This window comes from Planococcus citri, chromosome 3 (assembly GCF_950023065.1).
Source record: "Planococcus citri chromosome 3, ihPlaCitr1.1, whole genome shotgun sequence".
NCBI lineage: Eukaryota > Metazoa > Arthropoda > Insecta > Hemiptera > Pseudococcidae > Planococcus > Planococcus citri.
Genome location: NC_088679.1, coordinates 80,856,965 through 80,874,497, shown reverse-complemented (window position 1 = coordinate 80,874,497; position 17,533 = coordinate 80,856,965). Strand labels below are relative to the sequence as shown.

Here is a 17,533-nt window from a genome sequence, read left to right as displayed (position 1 = left end):
AATTGTTCAGATAATGGTTCAGAAAACATTTATGGCGATGACTGACGTCACTCAATTCCAACCAATCATGGAACAGCAAATTTTTTCGGCCGAATAATCGCCGATTAATCGATTATCCTCCGATTAGTCCGATTATTTTGGGACGAAATGATCGATGCAGCATCGATTATAATCGTTACACCTCTGCAAATAGGCATTCGAATTTCCGGTCTAATTATGCCGCACGGCGGCCGTGCGGCCACGCACTTTTCTCCATTCAGCGCGCCATCTCAGACGAGAGGAAAAAAATTAATTTCGTACCGCCGGCCGATTTTTTTCTCTTTTATTTGTATTTCGCGATATTCGTCGCTGAAAACCGACACCGTTCTTTAAGGTTCCGCGTAGAGCTTCTCGTAACATTCAACCTTTCTTATCCTTTTTCTACTCGTATTTCTAAGTGTTTCTTCTTTCGGTTTTTCATTTTTCATTTTTCATTTTTCATTAAATATAGAATATCTACTTATAAGCATGTTTTTTTTCCTTTAAAAACGGATTATATTTCGTTTTTTCGTAACTTGCAACTGACGAGAAAAGAGTTTTCAGAAACTGAAACTGAGAAGATTGCTACGACGACGACCACGTGTCGCAACTCAAAGGGTTCGTGGACGTTAGACGCGAACGTGGCCAAACATGAATTTGACGTTCGCCAAGAGGCCATTTCTTGTTGTGGTATCAATAATGTATACCTTTGTATACTATGTACTTATAAGTATAAGATTCGATAATAAAAAATGAAAAAAAGAACCTGTATTCCGACGCAGATGTTTTGTGCGGTTTGCCAAGTGACTTGAGGAAAGCTCACAAACAAGTAACAAGATCCTCGGAACATTTGGAAACGATTATCTGGACAATCAATCTTCACTGCGAACAAACGTCGTATGGTCGTACACTCGTTGATAGCGAATAACGCATACATTGTGCAAACGTATAGTGTACCTTGGTCCTTGAGCAACAGCTGTAGGTAAAGGTACAACCTGCGTTTACATAGGTACTTATACTAAGATTACCTTGTTCGATGTAAACGTAAGCTTTAAATCCGCTAAACGCGTGCGAGTAATCCGAACTGAAGTGTAAAAATACTTTCGAACCGGAGCTAACGTAACGTAATAACTTGAGTTTATCGCTCCAGTCACCGCAATAACGTCGAACGTTTTCCGAACTATTCGTCGAAACGTTTACATTCGAAGACGGATTTTCGTAAATTTCTAAATAGTCGTAACCGCAACTGCCGAGACAAAAATCAAGCTCAATAAACTAGCACAAACACAATTGCACAAAATTACTAGAACTTGTATGTTCAAGTAAATATGAACTAAACTTATACAAAAGCAGAAGCCGTAGGTGCTCGTACACTGTAGTGTATACACCCGAGCTACGAGCGACGAGCTATGCAAATTTGCGAGAAAGCTAACTCCATATCGGCTCGCCACCAAATTGGATGTCCACGTCTAGCAATCTAACGTAGAAAAAACGTACCTAATTGTAGAAGTGAGTAAATCAGAATCAAAATTTTCGCTAAAAATTGATCATGAAATGAATCCGAGAACAGAGCTCGGCGAGTCAAGTTCTACTCTAAAATTAAATCAAGTAAAATAAATGCGACTGATAATTTTTCAACAACGAATTTCACATAAAGACCGAAATCCAACGTATGCCCCTTGAAAATCTCGCCAACAGATTAGCTAGAAGTTCGACCGGGGAGCCTTCATACTCGTAGTTGCGAGGAAACGCATACATGTCAAAAGAATTGCATACTCGGTTCGCCGTAAATAATACGCGACGTATTTACGGCGAACCGGGTATGCAATTATATTAACACGATCGTCTTACGAGTCTAGGGAGCGGTGGGGTAAGCTTCGTGTATTTTCCTACGTTCGCTTTCAGCCCAGTTGAATGCATTTAATACCTAGTTTTGTTCGATGAAACAAATTTTTATGAGTACGAATTTCAGCTTTACAATTTCTTGAAGAAAATAAATGAAAAATGACGAGTCGATTACCTCAATTTTGAGTTTCGAATATCCGTTCATTTTTACATTCAACTCCTCGATAACTCCCCTTCCCACTCACTCCCTTCGAAAAACCAACCTTTTCCAAATAGTCCGGCATATGACAATAGGAGTAATTGACCCCCCCCCCGCCGATCCGCCGGGACAACTTTTTTCTTAAAGGGGACATCCTAAGGAACATTTTAAAGCAAACTTGCCTAAAAAAAACTTGGTCTTACTTACAAAATGGCGGCCATTTTGATTGACAGGTCAGCCGAAATCGCACATTTTGCGTTTCAACATAGGACTTGCATGAAATTTTTCAAACCTTACAAAGGTAGATCGGAAGATCATGCAAAAATTTATCACCTGTCAAAATTTCAAGTGCTTAGGTGCGTTTTTCGATTTTTGGTGAATTTTTGAAAATCCAATTTAGGCCGAAAATGAGGGGAAAATCCAAAATTTTACCAAATTGATCAAGAAAGCTGAAATTTGGGATATACCCCATTTTCGACATGCCAAATCGATTGCAAACAGTTTCAACCCGTTTTGAGCAGTTCTGGAGCTTCCAGCAGATCTTTGAAACTTGAAATTCCCACAACATTCCATCGAATTGGAGTTGTAAAGCTAAAAATGTATTCTGAAAACTAATTTCAATACGCTACGAAGTACTGCAGGACAGTTTCAAGTCGTTTTGGAGCCTCCAGCGAGTTTCTGAAAATTCCTGGAGCCTCCAGCAGATTTTTCAAACTTGAAATTCCCACAACATTTCATGAAATGGAGTCGGGAAGCCGAAATTTAATCTGCAAACTAATTTCAATAAGCTACGAAGCCAACTGCAGCCTGCAAGTGGACTTCAAGTCGTTTTGGAACCACCAGCGACTTTTAGAAGATTACTGGAGCCTCCAGTAGAATTTTTAAACTTGAAATTTCCCAAAATTTCATCAAATGGAGATGGAGAGCCGACATTTATTCTGCAAACTGATATCAATATCGATTGGAAACGGTTTTAACACGTTTTGAGCAGTTCTGGAGCCTCCAGCAGATTTTTGAAACTCGAAATTCCCACAAAATTCCATCAAATTGAAGTTGTAAAGCTAAAAATGTATTCTGAAAACTAATTTCAATACGCTACGAAGTACTGCAGGTGAATTTCAAGTGGTTTTGGAGCCTCCAGCGACTTTCTGAAAATTCCTGGAGCCTCCAGCAGATTTTTCAAATTTGAATCACATGGAGATGGAAAGCCGAAATTCAGTCTGCAAACTAATTTCAATACGCTACAAAGTCAGCTGCAGGTGGATTCCAAGTTATTTTGGAGCCTCCAGCGACTTTTTGAAAATTACTGGAGCCTCCAGTAGATTTTTGAAACTCGAAATTTCCTCAAAATTTCCCCAAAAAAACTGAGATGGAGAGTCGAAATTCATTCTGCAAACTAATTTCAGTACGCTACGAAGTCAACTTCTGGTGGATTTCAAGTCGTTTTGGAGCCGTCATCGTCAGCGACTTTTTGAAAGGCTGTATGGCGTTTTTTGGAAAATTTAAATTTCCTATAAGTAGATGGAAGCTTCAAAACCATTTGAAACCACCATGTAATCTGCGAAGTAAATTTCAGCTTGCCAACTCCATTTGATAAATTACCTAATGTTGCGGGAATTTCAAGTATAAAAAATCTACTGGAGGCTCCAGTAATTTTCAAAAAGTTGCCGGAGGTTCTAAAATGACTTGAACCCACCTGAAGTCGTCTTCAGAGGGTGTTAAAGTTGGAGTGTAGAGTAAATTTCAGCTTTCTATCTCCATTATTGATGAAATTTTTTTGAAAATTCAAAGTTTCAAAATTCTGCTGAAGGCTTCAGGAATTTTCGAAAAGTCGCTGGAGACTCCAAAACGACTTGAAATTCACCTGCAGTACTTCGTAGCGTATTGAAATTAGTTTTAAGAATACATTTTTAGCTTTACAACTCCAATTTGATGGAATTTTGTGGGAATTTCGAGTTTCAAAAATCTGCTGGAGGCTCCAGAACTGCTCAAAACGGGTTGAAACCGTTTCCAATCGATTTGGCATGTCGAAAATAGGGTATATCCCAAATTTCAGCTTTCTTGATCAATTTGGTAAAATTTGGATTTTTTCCCTCATTTTTGGCCTAAATTGGATTTTCAAAAATTCACCAAAAATCGAAAAACGCACCTAAGCACTTGAAATTTTGACAGGTGGTAAATTTTTGCATGATCTTTCGATCTACCTTTGTATGGTTTGAAAAATTTCGTGCAAGTCCTATGTTGAAAGTTGAAACGCAAAATCTGCGATTTCGGCTGACCTGTCAATCAGAATGGCCGCCATTTTGTATGAAAGGCCAACTTTTTTTTAGGCCAGTTTTCTTTAAAATGTTCCTTAGGATGTCCCCTTTAAGAAAAAAGTTGTCTCGGAGGATCGGCGGAGGGGGGGTGCAATTACTCCTATTGTCATATGCCGGATTATTATTTTAGCCCCGTTAAATGCAAAATGATTTTGTTCGATGAGCTTTTTTTAAAGAAAATGCGCGCAAGATTTAAAATCAGTGGGTACCAACCAAAACAAATTTTTATGGGTACGAATTTCAGCTTTATAATTTATTGAAAAAAATAAATGAAAAATGACGAGTCGATTATCGCCATTTTGAGTTCGAATATCCGTTTATTTTTACATTCGACTCCTCGATAACTCCACCCCTCCCCCAATCTTCTTAAAAAACCAACCTTTCCCAAAATAAGAAGGCGGTGAGACACCGAGAATGAAGAGAAATTTTTCTCTGCAACCTTCGCAAAAATACAACGGGAGTGAGTAAACTTGCAAATTGTGTCCCCGTATATATTTGTTTAGTAAATAATTTATTTTTTTTTTCAAATAATAATTTAAAAAAATGATTTTGAAAATCATTATATTACGCTTCTCAGAGTAATGGAGTCTGAATATGGCGAATGCTTTTGTTTTTTTCAGCTCGTATACTCGTAGTCGTGACTATTTATTGGTAAGGCTATTAGTATAGTAAAACTAAAACTTACTCTGGTTCGTCTTCCAAAACAAATTCTTCAAACACGACGACAATTTTGTAAAGTAGCTGAGTACTCAACACGATCAAACAGTCTTTATTATCGGGGTAATTTTGAGGAAATGCGGGGCTGGATATAACCACTCGTTCGTTTTCGTGGTTCAGAGCGATGTTATGGTTACATTGTTTCCTCGAGTTGGTCAGTTTACTCGTATCTGAAACAAAACAATTATTAACGAACCGGTCGAAAAAATGAAAGCAAACGAGCGAATGCTCGAGCGAGGATGCGAAATACAAAACGGTACCTTCTGAATTCGGTAACAATTTAAACGATTCGCATAAAAAATAATTTTTGGTGCGACAATCTCGATCGTTCCACGTGAAACTGGACGTCAACCTTGCTTTACTGCCGTTAGCGTCCACGTCGGCGGGTGATACGTGATATTGACGACGTAATTCGACGCAGTCTTGGCTACTGAAACCGTCGTCGTTCGGTTGCCTGTTGTAGTAACCGTATAAAGGCCATCCGTTGAACCAATCTGTAAATACATAAAAAACCAAAAAAAGAAAGAAAGAAATCAATTGACATCCACATCTCGCGTGTACATTGGTATAGCCAAAAGTGTAAATAAATGCACGAATTGACGCATTAGACACAAAATACGACGAGCAAATATCGCCGTCTTTTCAGATATACCTACTACGTAAGTAATATAAGAGACAAGAGTGTTGGTACATACGTATTGCACGCATTATACGTATCATCTTCTATGCACCCTACCCTTAATGTCGCAGGTGGTGAAAACTCGTCCAAGGTCGACGGTAAAAAAAAAAGGAACCCGAACGGTCGCGAACGAATTAAACGAATATATGCGAGTAAAACGTCGCTTTGTGAAGCTTTCGATTCCACATATCTTTACCGATACCTACCTACCTACCTACCTATCTATATCAGTTTTTGGCGAATCGAGCAATATTTTCATGTTTTTTATATTATTTTTAATAGGTTTTGGAGCGTGTTTTACGCATTTTTATACTCAAATTTTGCCAATAAGTTATGCTCCGAATGCGTTCAAAAATGTTTCAAAGTTATTTTTAACTTGTTTTTGTTTAAAGGATGTTCTTTTTTTCAATTTTATTATCATTCACACATGTACAGGGTGCCCAGAAATATCGAGTACCCCTAAAAAAGTTTTCTACTAAAATACTTTGGTTGGTCACAGTGAATGATAATAATGATCGCACATGATTGGTTGTTGGACTGGAGAGATAACATTCCACCAATCATATGCATCTATTTCACATTGCCAACCTATATTTTTAATGAAAAACTTTCTTTGGGGTACTTGATATTTCTGGGCACCCTGTAGTATGTAGTATAGGTAGGTAACTATTCGAAAATAAGTCTCGATCAAACAATTCGGCACCACCTACAGTATGACACAAAAGTAGTGCCAGCTGGCTTTCATTTCTAATTGGAAAGAGCAAGCAAGATCAATGAAGCGACGTTGAGTAAGGAAAAATTAAGGCTTTCAACAGTGACCTTGAAAATTTCAGGCGCATGCACAGGGTGTCCAAAAATTGAAAACCCAGTTTGGTCAAAAAAATTCAAACCAGTTTTTATTGGCGCAATGTATCCATGGAATATCTATGTATGTCACTAAACATACGGGTAATTCTCAAAAAAAAGGTCAATTTTGATGTGCATAATTTTGAAAAATAAAAATCATATTTTTGGAAAATTTCAAGTGGGAATCATTTGTATAGGTGTCCCAGATCCCTGTTCTAGTGTTGGCCTCAATTCAATCCCCCCCACTGTGGACCTCGGCCCCCCCTAAAACAGCGATAATTAGGATTCGACCCTCATCGATGTGTAATATGTCGATTGATACGTTTTCGAGATTATCGTGTAATATGTCGATTTATGTTTTTCAGACCGCAAAGTTCGAATCTGGACTTATTTTTTTGGTAGTGGTAGAGGTGAGGTGTGGGGAGGGAGAAAATGTCAAATTTTGCTTGTATTATGGTGTAACATGTCGACTAGCGCGATAAAAGTACAGCTGGCTGAAATTTGGCCAAGTCGAAGGACAAATGGGCGCTGGACAAGCCGAAGGACAATCTCAACGTTTTTTCGTTTCTAGCCTTACCTACTGGACATTATTCGATTTTTAACACGTAATAAATGTGTACTTATCATGTAGAATAACTTCCCTTTCTCAATTATCGTTTTTGGCGGGTGCATCAGGGTAAATAAAAACGCAAGCCGAAGGACACCGATTTTGCGAAATATCATATTTTCAGAGACAAGTACGATCAGAACGAGCTATTGCGTTGGTTTTGAAAAAAACATTGCGGGGTAACATTTTTATGAGGACAGTGAACCAGTGCAGCCACACGCCAGAAAAAATGTTGGATTGGGAAGCTACCAAAAATAATTGAAAATTGCTCTAAAATTTGCGCAAAAAGTGTGTGACAGTTTTCAAATGTGAAATGTGAGCTTCCTATAGACTTATTCCAATTGCAATTTGCACAATAATGGACCTTCGTGTTCTATGATAATGAGAATGTGTCAATTTTTCCCCAAAAAAATGAAGTTCATGACACTTTATAACATTCATTTTCAAAAACATGGCGTGTGACAGCCAAGTCGAAGGACATTTGGGGTATAAAATCGAGTGTACACCAATGAAAGAGGGGGCTAAAAATCTCAATACCATATGTGAAATGTGTGGGGGAAGATCCTTGAATGGACCAAAAGAAAAAAAAAAATTTCATGCTAAAACCTTTGAGAAATTTGCCATGTACACGATTTTTACCTTTTTTTGAGAATTACCCATACACGAACGTAGAGTTAAATGCAAACCAAGGTTCCATTTATACCAACGATTGAATTTCAAAACCCACTCACAGTGTATTCTCTCACAGTTGAAGATACAGATGTACACCTATGTGATACGAGATTTACCTGGGTAGAGCAAGAAATTCTTGAAGGAAGGAGGACAAGCTATTAAAATTTTCAAAGAAAATTTACGCAATGATTTGAAGCAAGCAGTTTGAAAATGGTTTGATTACAAAAGAACAATCGATTAAAGGATTTAAAAGACTAGAGAAATTCTCTCAATTCTCTGATATTTTTGACTTGAACCCCGGAATGTATACTGGTGAGCAAGTAAAATTCAATTTTCCAGAAGATGACGAACATCTCAAGCCCTGGAGAGGTGAGAAATTTTGTCCAAGCAAAAAACTATTGCCAGCCTTACGACGTGCAATAGCAAAAATGCTTGCTATGGGAATAATTGAATACTCACACTCACCTTACATCAATACTTTAGCTCCAGTCGTAAAGAAAAACAATGAAATTCGTCTGTGTCTCAAAGCAGATGAATTAAATAAGTTTTTGATCAATGTACTTACAGAACTGAACACAACCTCCAGTATGATTTACAATAATGCTGGAGACAAATTGTTCCATACCTTAGACCTTACAGCAGGTTTCTGGCAGCGAGTATTGGATCCAGAATCACAAAAATTTGTGGCATTCCAAGTTGAGGGGCAAGTCTATGAATTTACCAGACTCCCTTATGGATTAAAAATTTTGTCAGGCAAATTTGTTCATATCGCACCTCGGGAGTAATAAGGTCACATCTCAAAAAAAATTGATTTTGATGTTTTTGCATTTTTGGGGTTTGTATGACCCCCCTCAACCAAAAATTACACTTTGAGTTGGGTACATCATCTAGATCTTGTATGTAAAAAACGCAAATGGCCTAACTCAAAATCTCAACAACATTGCAAGTTGTTTGGAGTTATAAGGGCACATCTCAAAAAACTCTACCTTTTTTGAGCAAATTTCGTACATACAAAGTGTTAACAAATAGTTTTGATTGTTTTGAATGTTTGTCAGTTAGAAATAGTCACAAGGAGTGCATTTTTTATTGGTTTGTACCAAATACAAAATTTTTTTAAATTGATCACTTTTCAGAAAAATGAATTTGCACATATCATGAAATTTTTTGTTTTTTGAGAAAAACTCAAAAACTAAGCACTTTAGAAAAAAACTAATGACATTATGTCGATTGGAAATTTAATTCTCTACAACTTTGTTATCATGAAATTTTTTTTGGACGCTTCCTTTCGCCTTCACATCAACTTTAATGAAAGGTTATAACTCAAAATGTTTTCCACACATTGAAATATTTCCTCTTTAAGATTTTATTTTTCAAAGTGTTCTTATGCTAAATGAAGGTAGGATACCAGATCTTTAAAATGAGGTGCTATTCATTCCTCACAATTAATTATAAGTTGATAAAAATAATGAATCAAGTTTTAAAAAAAAAGAAAATCACTCTCCTGTAAAATTTCACTTTTTTGAGATGTGACCTTATTACTCCCGAGGTGCCATATTATGATCAATCAAGTGCAGATAATGAAGAAGGCACAATGAAATACGTTGACGATATTAAGGTTTCTGGTAAAACTTTTGAAGAAGTGATTGCGAGATCAGAAAAAGTTTTCCTACTTATTTGCAAACATGGCTTAGCCCTATTGACAAAATTATGCATAAAAAAAGGAGTGTTGATGCGTAATGGGTGAATTTGGACTTTTTTCAAAAATAAACATGGTATTCAGCCTGCGAATAGCATGTGTAAAAGTAATGTTAAAGCATGTAAAATGAAAGAAAAATTGAAAAAAATCTTCTGCCCTAGGTGGGAATCGACCCTGGGACCCTGCAGTTTCTATTTTTTCTGCGGTACCTAACCCACTCGGCCACTTCGCCGCTTGCGAAGAGTGGAGTGATTTCCGCATAAATGTTTGTGTGTTGTGAACTTATTAAAGTTTTAAATTTTTCTCCCAAGTCCTAAAAGTGCAAACATTTATATGGGGAAATAACTCCACACTTTGCGAGCAGCAAAGTGGCCAAGTTGGTTAGGTAATGTGGAAAAATAGAAACTGTGGGTCCTGTGTTTGATCCCCACCCATGGCAAAAAATTTTTCAATATTTATTTCATTTTACATGCTTTAACATTACTTTTACGCATGATATTTGCAGGTTGAATCGCATGTTTTTTTTGAAAAAAGTCCAAATTCACGCATGCTTGTGCTATGCATAAAAGCATGCGTTTTAGCATGCTATCGCATAATTTTTGTCAATAGGGAGTACTTAATCCTACCAAGACTCAATTCTTTCAAAATCAGGCAGATCATTTAGGCTTTGTAATATCCGACCAAGGAAGTTGGTAAACAAAGTGATAAAATCAGAAAGCTTGAGGAATTTGAGAAAAAGCACACCAAAAGAGGCAGATTCTCACTTTCCAAGTTATTGGCTTTGGTAGGAAATACTGGTCTGTATAGAGACTTTATACCTGAATATTCACAAATCGTTAATCCCATCTACAAATTGACAAAGGGCGATGATGTACCTGTAGAATGGACTGAAGTCCAACAAAATGCTTTCAAAAAATTAAAAGCTGAATTTCGTAAAGATTTCAAACTCCAGCAAGCTCCAAAAGAGGGCAATTTATTCTTGGATATGAAACTCTCAGACAACGCCATGAATGGAGTTCTCTGAAGAAAGAGATAAAAGCTCAAAACATAAGTTGTAAAGCGTAAAAAAATTTGAACAATTTTTGCTAATCAGATTTTGAAATCAGTTCATTAATTCACAGCAAGTCATTGAAAGGAACTTGGTTACAAATCACTTGTAATTAGCCAGATTCAAAATTTTTCACACTCTACAACTTTTGTTTCAAGCTTTTTTCTCTATCTACAATTTTTGGGTATTTTTTGTAAACCAGTTTCAAAAAATTCATATCACGTTTTTGTCGCCTTAGTGTGTATAATACATTGCGCGAATAAAAACCGGTTTGAATCTTTTGACCAAACCGGTTTTTCAATTTTTGGACACTCTGTGCATGGGTCTGAAATTTTCAAGGTCGCTTTTGAAAGCCTTTATTCTACTCAACGCTGCTTTATTCATCTTACTATCTCTTTCCACTTGGAAATAAAAGCCAGCAGTCACTACTTTTGTGTCATGCTGTATATAAAATTGTAGCAATAACTCAGCTATATGTACACATGTTGCAGCTGAGCCTTGCTCAACTTGACAACTGACTACGCTTCAATATCCGCTCGAACATTTGGAATTTCAACTTGCGAACGTTCTCCTGGCTTTTTTCTCTCGTAATTTAAATGATTGGACGTGGGAAACGCTTTCGCTGAGGAAATTGGAAATTGCGCCGCGTCGGCATTCATTTCGACATTGTTACGAATAATACGACGTTTCTTTTCCTTCCGTTTATTGACACGACGACGAAGCGATGAACCGATGACGACAGGGCCGCGCGGATACAATTTTTTGTTTGCCATTTTTGCATTTTTCTCCTCACTTCGCTCGAATAAAGGGAATCCTTATATTTCAATTTTTAACGAGGTTGAACGTCGTCGCACCGGTTGCGTACATTATTATCTATTTTTTCTATCAACGACTCGCAACTGCTGGCTGTAGGTTGCAAGCTGCAATTAGAGTTTCTATAGCAAAAGCGGTCGGACGCGGACGCGAAACAATAAGTAGCCTCCCAAGTCCCAACGGGTAGGTACAACGGGTATTAATAATGAGTTTTCGGGGATTATAAATAGCTGCGTGAGGGACAGAATGTTGTGGCTACCTACATAAAAAATGTATAATGACCGATGAGTAAGTAACTGTAGGTAGGTAGTAGGTAGAGGTACTCACTAGAATACGAAAATGCGAAACCATCCGTCCAATGGAAATCACCTTCGTGCCCGATATCCGTAGCGCCAATCCAGTATGAGTTTGAATCTTGGTAACTGGGACTGTAAAATCCAATGAAATCGTTAATAAGATTGTAGGCGAAGGCGAAGTACCCGCTAATGAGTTCGTACATACGTCATTTATAGATATTTGGCAAAATGCTGCGAAAGCGAGGGTAAATTGGTAAAAACCTTTGCCAGTAAATTACTGGGGTAATTAAAATTCGGTAAAAAATTGGTAAATTAGTGAGGAAATGTCTGGTAAATTACTGAGGTGAATGTTGGTAAATTGCTGGGGTAATTCTTGGTAAAATGTAAAATTGGTAAATTAGTGGGTAATGTCTGGTAAATTACCGAGGTAAATGTTAGTAAATTGCTGGGGTAATTTTTGGTAAATTGGTAAATTTTGGTAAATTGGTAAATTTGGGTAAATTGGTAAATTTTGGTAAATTGATAAATTTTGGAAAATTGGTAAATTTTGGTTAATTGGTAAATTTTGGTAAATTGGTAAATTTTGGTAAATTGGTAAATTTGGGTAAATTGGTAAATTTCGATAAATTGGTAAATTTTGGTAAATTGGTAAATTTCGGTAAATTGGGAAATTTTCTGTAAATTGATAAATTTCGGTAAATTGGGAAATTTTCTGTAAATTGATAAATTTCGGTAAATTGATAAATTTTGGTAAATTGGTAAATTTGGGTAAATTGGTAAATTTGGTAAATTGGTAAATTTCGGTAAATTGGAAAATTTTGGTAAATTGGTAAATTTCGGTAAATTGGTGAATTTTGGTAAATTGGTAAATTACGGTAAATCCGTAAATTTCGGTAAATTTGTTTATTTTCCTGTATAACAGAGCAAAGTCGGTTAATCTTGCCTACTGCGCAAGATGTTTTTTCAAGATTGTTTTTTTTTCAAAGTACCTACAATATGTAGATAGGTAGGTAGATATATGTACGAGTAGGTATATAAGTACGAAAGCTACGCCTTTCAAGTTTAAAGCTATCGTGCTTGATACTATGATACTATACTACATATCGTTCACAAAATATACTTAGGTACTCTGACGATGAAGCGTACGCGTAGATGCTGAATATGTACTGTATATATATTTTGCCTGCGAAATTCTAATTCGCACATTGTAAGATACGTAGAAGCCTTTCCTTTATTTGATATAGGTATCTCTATCTACCACGTATTTGTAAATCTTTTGTACGCACATATATATGTGTGTACGTGGCGCTTGTTACGAGTTTATACGTTGCCTTTGCAGCCGTTATTACTGCGACTGCTGAGTAGAAGCGTAAACAATTCCAGCATTAACTGAACGGCAAACGCCACTCTTTTGTACCTCCTACCTCCCCATACCTACTTGGCAAACACACACCAACTATACCTTTCTACAATAAGTATAGGTATAACAGAACAGGTACGGACCTGTAGGTCTATCGTCGTCGTATATGTATATAAAATACGTCCCAAGACGTAACGATAACGGATAACGGTAGGTAAGTATACCCTACCAACCTACATTAGATATGTACAGGGTGCTCAAAAATATCGTGAACCCCGAAGAAAGTTTTTTATTAAAAATATACGTAGGTTGGCAACGTGAAATAGATGTATATGATTGGTGGAATGTTATCTCTCCAGTCCAACAACCAATCATGTGCTATCATTATATCATCATGCACTGTCATCAACCGAAACATTCAGGCTAGCAGAACACTTTTTTAGGGGTATACACGATATTTTTGGGCATCCTGTACATTACATACGACCGTACGACCATATACGAGCATGAGAGCAGGCTATAAGCTTCTCACGAATAAGTTTGTTATTTGTTCGATAAGTATTATAGTCAAAAGTCGGTAGGATATTCATCGCTGTTCCCTTTTGTTTTTGTTTTCGAAACGTTGTTATTGTTTCGAAGGAAGATCGACCGCGATAATTGAACGTACGAGTACATATCGCCGTACATAAACGTAAGTCAAATAGGCTATATGTATTCGTGTAGGTAAGTCTGCTCGCATTGCGATCGTTTTCGTTTCAGCTTCAGCCCTTATGAAATAATATGTACCTAAGTAATAAACGAAAATGAAAAAAAAAGAAAAAAAAAATGAGAGAAAATAAAAGCCATTGCGCGTCATTATCTACGAGAAACTGACTGCGTCATTACGGATGAAACATTCGCTGCAATTCAGGCTACTATAGGGGGGCTTAACCGTTTGGAGTACAACGATATACATATGTACCTACTACCTAGTACCTACTATGTATTCAAAAATGCGAGCAATTTTACACAGTGTAAAGCCACTTCTGCCTGGCTTCTTTCATCAAGTGGGAGCCTGCAGGCAAGCACTGTAGGGTGACCCTTAAAATGCAAAAGTAAATATTTTTTCGGTCTGACCCCCTAAATTTTTTAATTATATCATAAAATTCTCGAATACAAAATTTTAGCCCATTTGGAGGTCATTAACCCGTGCCGAATTGACTAGAATGTTTAAATGGGATTTAACATGGGTTTTTAAGTGAAAATTGCATTTAAATTCCTCTTAGGCGCCTAAAAAATAATTCCGAGGGTTTTTTACAAGAAAATGCTACAAAAGCATGTCAAAAACCATATAAAACAATAACAGGTTCATGGGGACCCCCCTACCCTTCCTTCCCACCCTGGAAATATTGAATTTTCCCCTATATTTTTAGGGCAGGAAGGAAGGGCAGGGGGGTCCCCATGAACCTGTTATTGTTTTATATGATTTTTGACATGCTTTTGTAGCATTTTCTTGTGAAAAACCCTCGGAATTATTTTTTAGGCGCCTAAGAGGAATTTAAATGCAATTTTCACTTAAAAACCCATGTTAAATCCCATTTAAACATTCTAGTCAATTCGGCACGGGTTAATGACCTCCAAATGGGCTAAAATTTTGTATTCGAGAATTTTATGATATAATTAAAAAATTTAGGGGGTCAGACCGAAAAAATATTTACTTTTGCATTTTAAGGGTCACCCTAGCAAGCAGGCATGGACACGACTCTTGCATTCGTACAACCTGGATCAGCATTCAGCATTCAGCAGTCGCAGTTACTGGGGGCTGGGGGCAAACTTTCGAGTATACTCGTACAATTGACCTAAGCACGTTCGTCCTTCATTGTGTAACGTTTGTTGCGTCGTCGCTGAAATCGATAATCGCATTCAACTCGATTCGTCGCAACGTATTCGTAACCGTAGCCGTACTACACGCTTCCCGCCACTTCGTTTACCAATCGACGACGCAACTTATCAACACCAAATATCTACATACAATCCATCCGAATCCGCGGATTACTAATCATCCACCAACCTGGGTTCATCGTACAATATTAAGTACCTGTAGGTAGGTAGGTAACTAGGTATTAAGTACCTCAAGTACCTGCAATACTCAGCTATATTGACTCACGTACGTTCATTTGTACTGAGTATTTGTATTTGAGAACCTACGTGATTAGGTATCTACGAGTGGTAAGGAGGAGTGGATCGTGGAAAAAAAGGTCAGCGGATTTTGAACAAAATTCAGCTCATTTTGAGTTGAAAGTTACCTATTCAGAAAAAAAAATTCAGCTCCAGAGGTGTCCCTGGAGGAGAGATTTGCGCCCTCGAAGAGAAGGCATTTTCTAAAAAAATTGTGGTTTTTTCGCTCCTGTCGCTACACAGCCTGTTTTGTAAAAAATAGCCCCATGTCAAGCAGTTAAAAATTTTGTAAATCGCTTATTTTTGGATAAATTTGTGCTATGAAAATGCTTTCTTGGCAAATACTTCGCATCCTGAAAGCGGAGAAATATTTTGGAACTCAGTGGTGCCAATTTTTTCATTATTTTCACCAATTTTTTAAAAACAAAAAAATATGGCCAAAAACTTATGCGTAACATTTTTTTGATTTCTTTAAATTGCCAAGAATGGCAGAACAAAATTGACACCACCGTGTTCCAAAGTATTTACCCACCTTCAGGAATGATACATACATTTTGGCATACCTACCAGGGACATAGCTGTAGTGTTTACCTATGTGGCAACACCGCATTCTAGAATTACGTGTAAATATGTTTTGTTGCAATGGTGTACTTTTGAGAGGTTCGAGAATAATTATTCCTGAAAACTTGCGCCGAAAACCCCTCATAAACGCTCATATGCGAAGGCCATCCTGGCATTGTTAAAATGAAGGACCATCTGAGAAGTAAAGTATATGCTGGCCTGGCCTTGATAAACAAGCAGAAGACTTCGTTTGTAAGTTTGATGAATGTCAGAAAATTTCAAAACACATCACCAAGCAACAAATGAAACCCAGATCTCTACCAGACCATCCGTGGCAACACCTGGCTGTTGACTTCAAAACAGTTGAAAATATTTTCAAAGTTCATCGAATGCAAGATCATGAAGAATACTACGACGAGTGATGTAATTCAATTTTTCTCTGAAGTCTTCGCGCAATTTGTGTATTGCAGCACGATTACATCCAATAATAGTCCTCCCTTCAACTCTGAAGAATTTTGAAACTACTTAACTCAGCTCGAGGTAACCCATACTTCCCTTGGGCACAAGCCAACGACGAAGTGGAAAGATAGAATCGCAGTACCAGTAAAATTGTGGAAATTGCAATCTTGAAGAAAGTAAATACTTGATCGAATTGAACAACTATGTATTTGCTCATGTACCATAGTACACCGCATTCGACTACAGGCATTTCCCCAGCTAAGCAAATGTTCAACAGAAAAATATGTGATAAACTACCTTCAATTCAACAAAGAGTCGAAGCTAAGTACCTCTGTTCGTGATTGAGATTCATACCTGAAAGCTACTGAACTTGAACGAAATATTCAACATCGTTCAACTGTACCTGAAAAAGAAATCTCTGTTGGCAGTGAAGTGCTTGTTCAGCGCCCTTTTACAAAATGGAAATCTGACTCCAAAGGGTATTCCCGGGTAAGATAGGTGAAATGCCCCTGTCCTTGGATTTTTGAAATTTTGATGAAACATTGTTGGGTATCTTTAAAAAAAATGTTGGAGCCAAAAAAATTTCTCCAACCCCACCCCCTTACCCCCTATGGTCAAAAAACACTTTTTTCGGGGAAAAAATCCTACTTCAACAAGTTTTGAATGAAAATTTTTGAATTCACCCAAAATATATGGAGGAAACATGTGTCTGTCAAGGTGAATTTTTTCAAAATTTTTCGGCCCCCCAAGGGGGGAGATATTGACAAAAGAAAATTTGAAATCGCCGTATCCCCGAACCTAATTCTGGTGCCCAAAATTTTTTTTCTTTCAAAAATATATCTGCAAGAGTACTATAATTGGTATTTTTTTCAAATTTTTTCTCCAGGTGGGTCATCTTCAAAAACTCAAAAAACACTCAAAAATGCGTTTTTTGTGTCACGGAACCACCAAAAAAAGCGATACTGCCAGTGATATAATTCTGAAATTTTGCATTCGTACCTCTAAAAACAATATAAAACCAACCAACTTCTTGAAACCTTAATTTTGGGGCCATAAGCACCACCTCCCCCAATTTTGGGGCAAAAGAAGATGGACAATATGGGTATCGTTTTCATATGAATCGAACTTTCTGAACACGAATATGAAGTTAGATTTGCAGTATGACCCTCCTAAGGGTCACATTGGGGGAGGGGGTTGCCCAAAAATTCGAATTTTTCGTGAAACATGATTTTTAAAAAAAGG

General features: G+C 37.2%; 1 protein-coding gene and 1 long non-coding RNA gene across 6 annotated transcripts in view; one reads left to right on the top strand and one right to left on the bottom strand.

Moving 5' to 3' along the window:
* Positions 1–17,533, top strand: part of LOC135839729 (uncharacterized) — a 134,217-nt gene that overhangs the window by 14,794 nt on the left and 101,890 nt on the right. The gene's annotated exons all lie outside the window — the stretch shown is intronic.
* The window catches only part of LOC135839725 (uncharacterized), an 86,933-nt gene that overhangs the window by 41,146 nt on the left and 28,254 nt on the right, over positions 1–17,533 (bottom strand). For all 5 annotated transcript variants that reach the window (XR_010557636.1, XR_010557637.1, XM_065355889.1 and 2 more), the window contains exons 6-10: positions 11,786–11,886; positions 5,358–5,591; positions 5,066–5,267; positions 1,047–1,264; positions 785–900 (exon numbers count right to left, since the gene is read on the bottom strand). Coding sequence is in view for 3 of the 5 variants with exons in the window: in XM_065355889.1 (XP_065211961.1) it covers positions 785–900; positions 1,047–1,264; positions 5,066–5,267; positions 5,358–5,591; positions 11,786–11,886 (871 nt within the window). In the remaining 2 variants the exon portion in view is untranslated. The remainder of the gene's footprint in view (positions 1–784; positions 901–1,046; positions 1,265–5,065; positions 5,268–5,357; positions 5,592–11,785; positions 11,887–17,533) is intronic.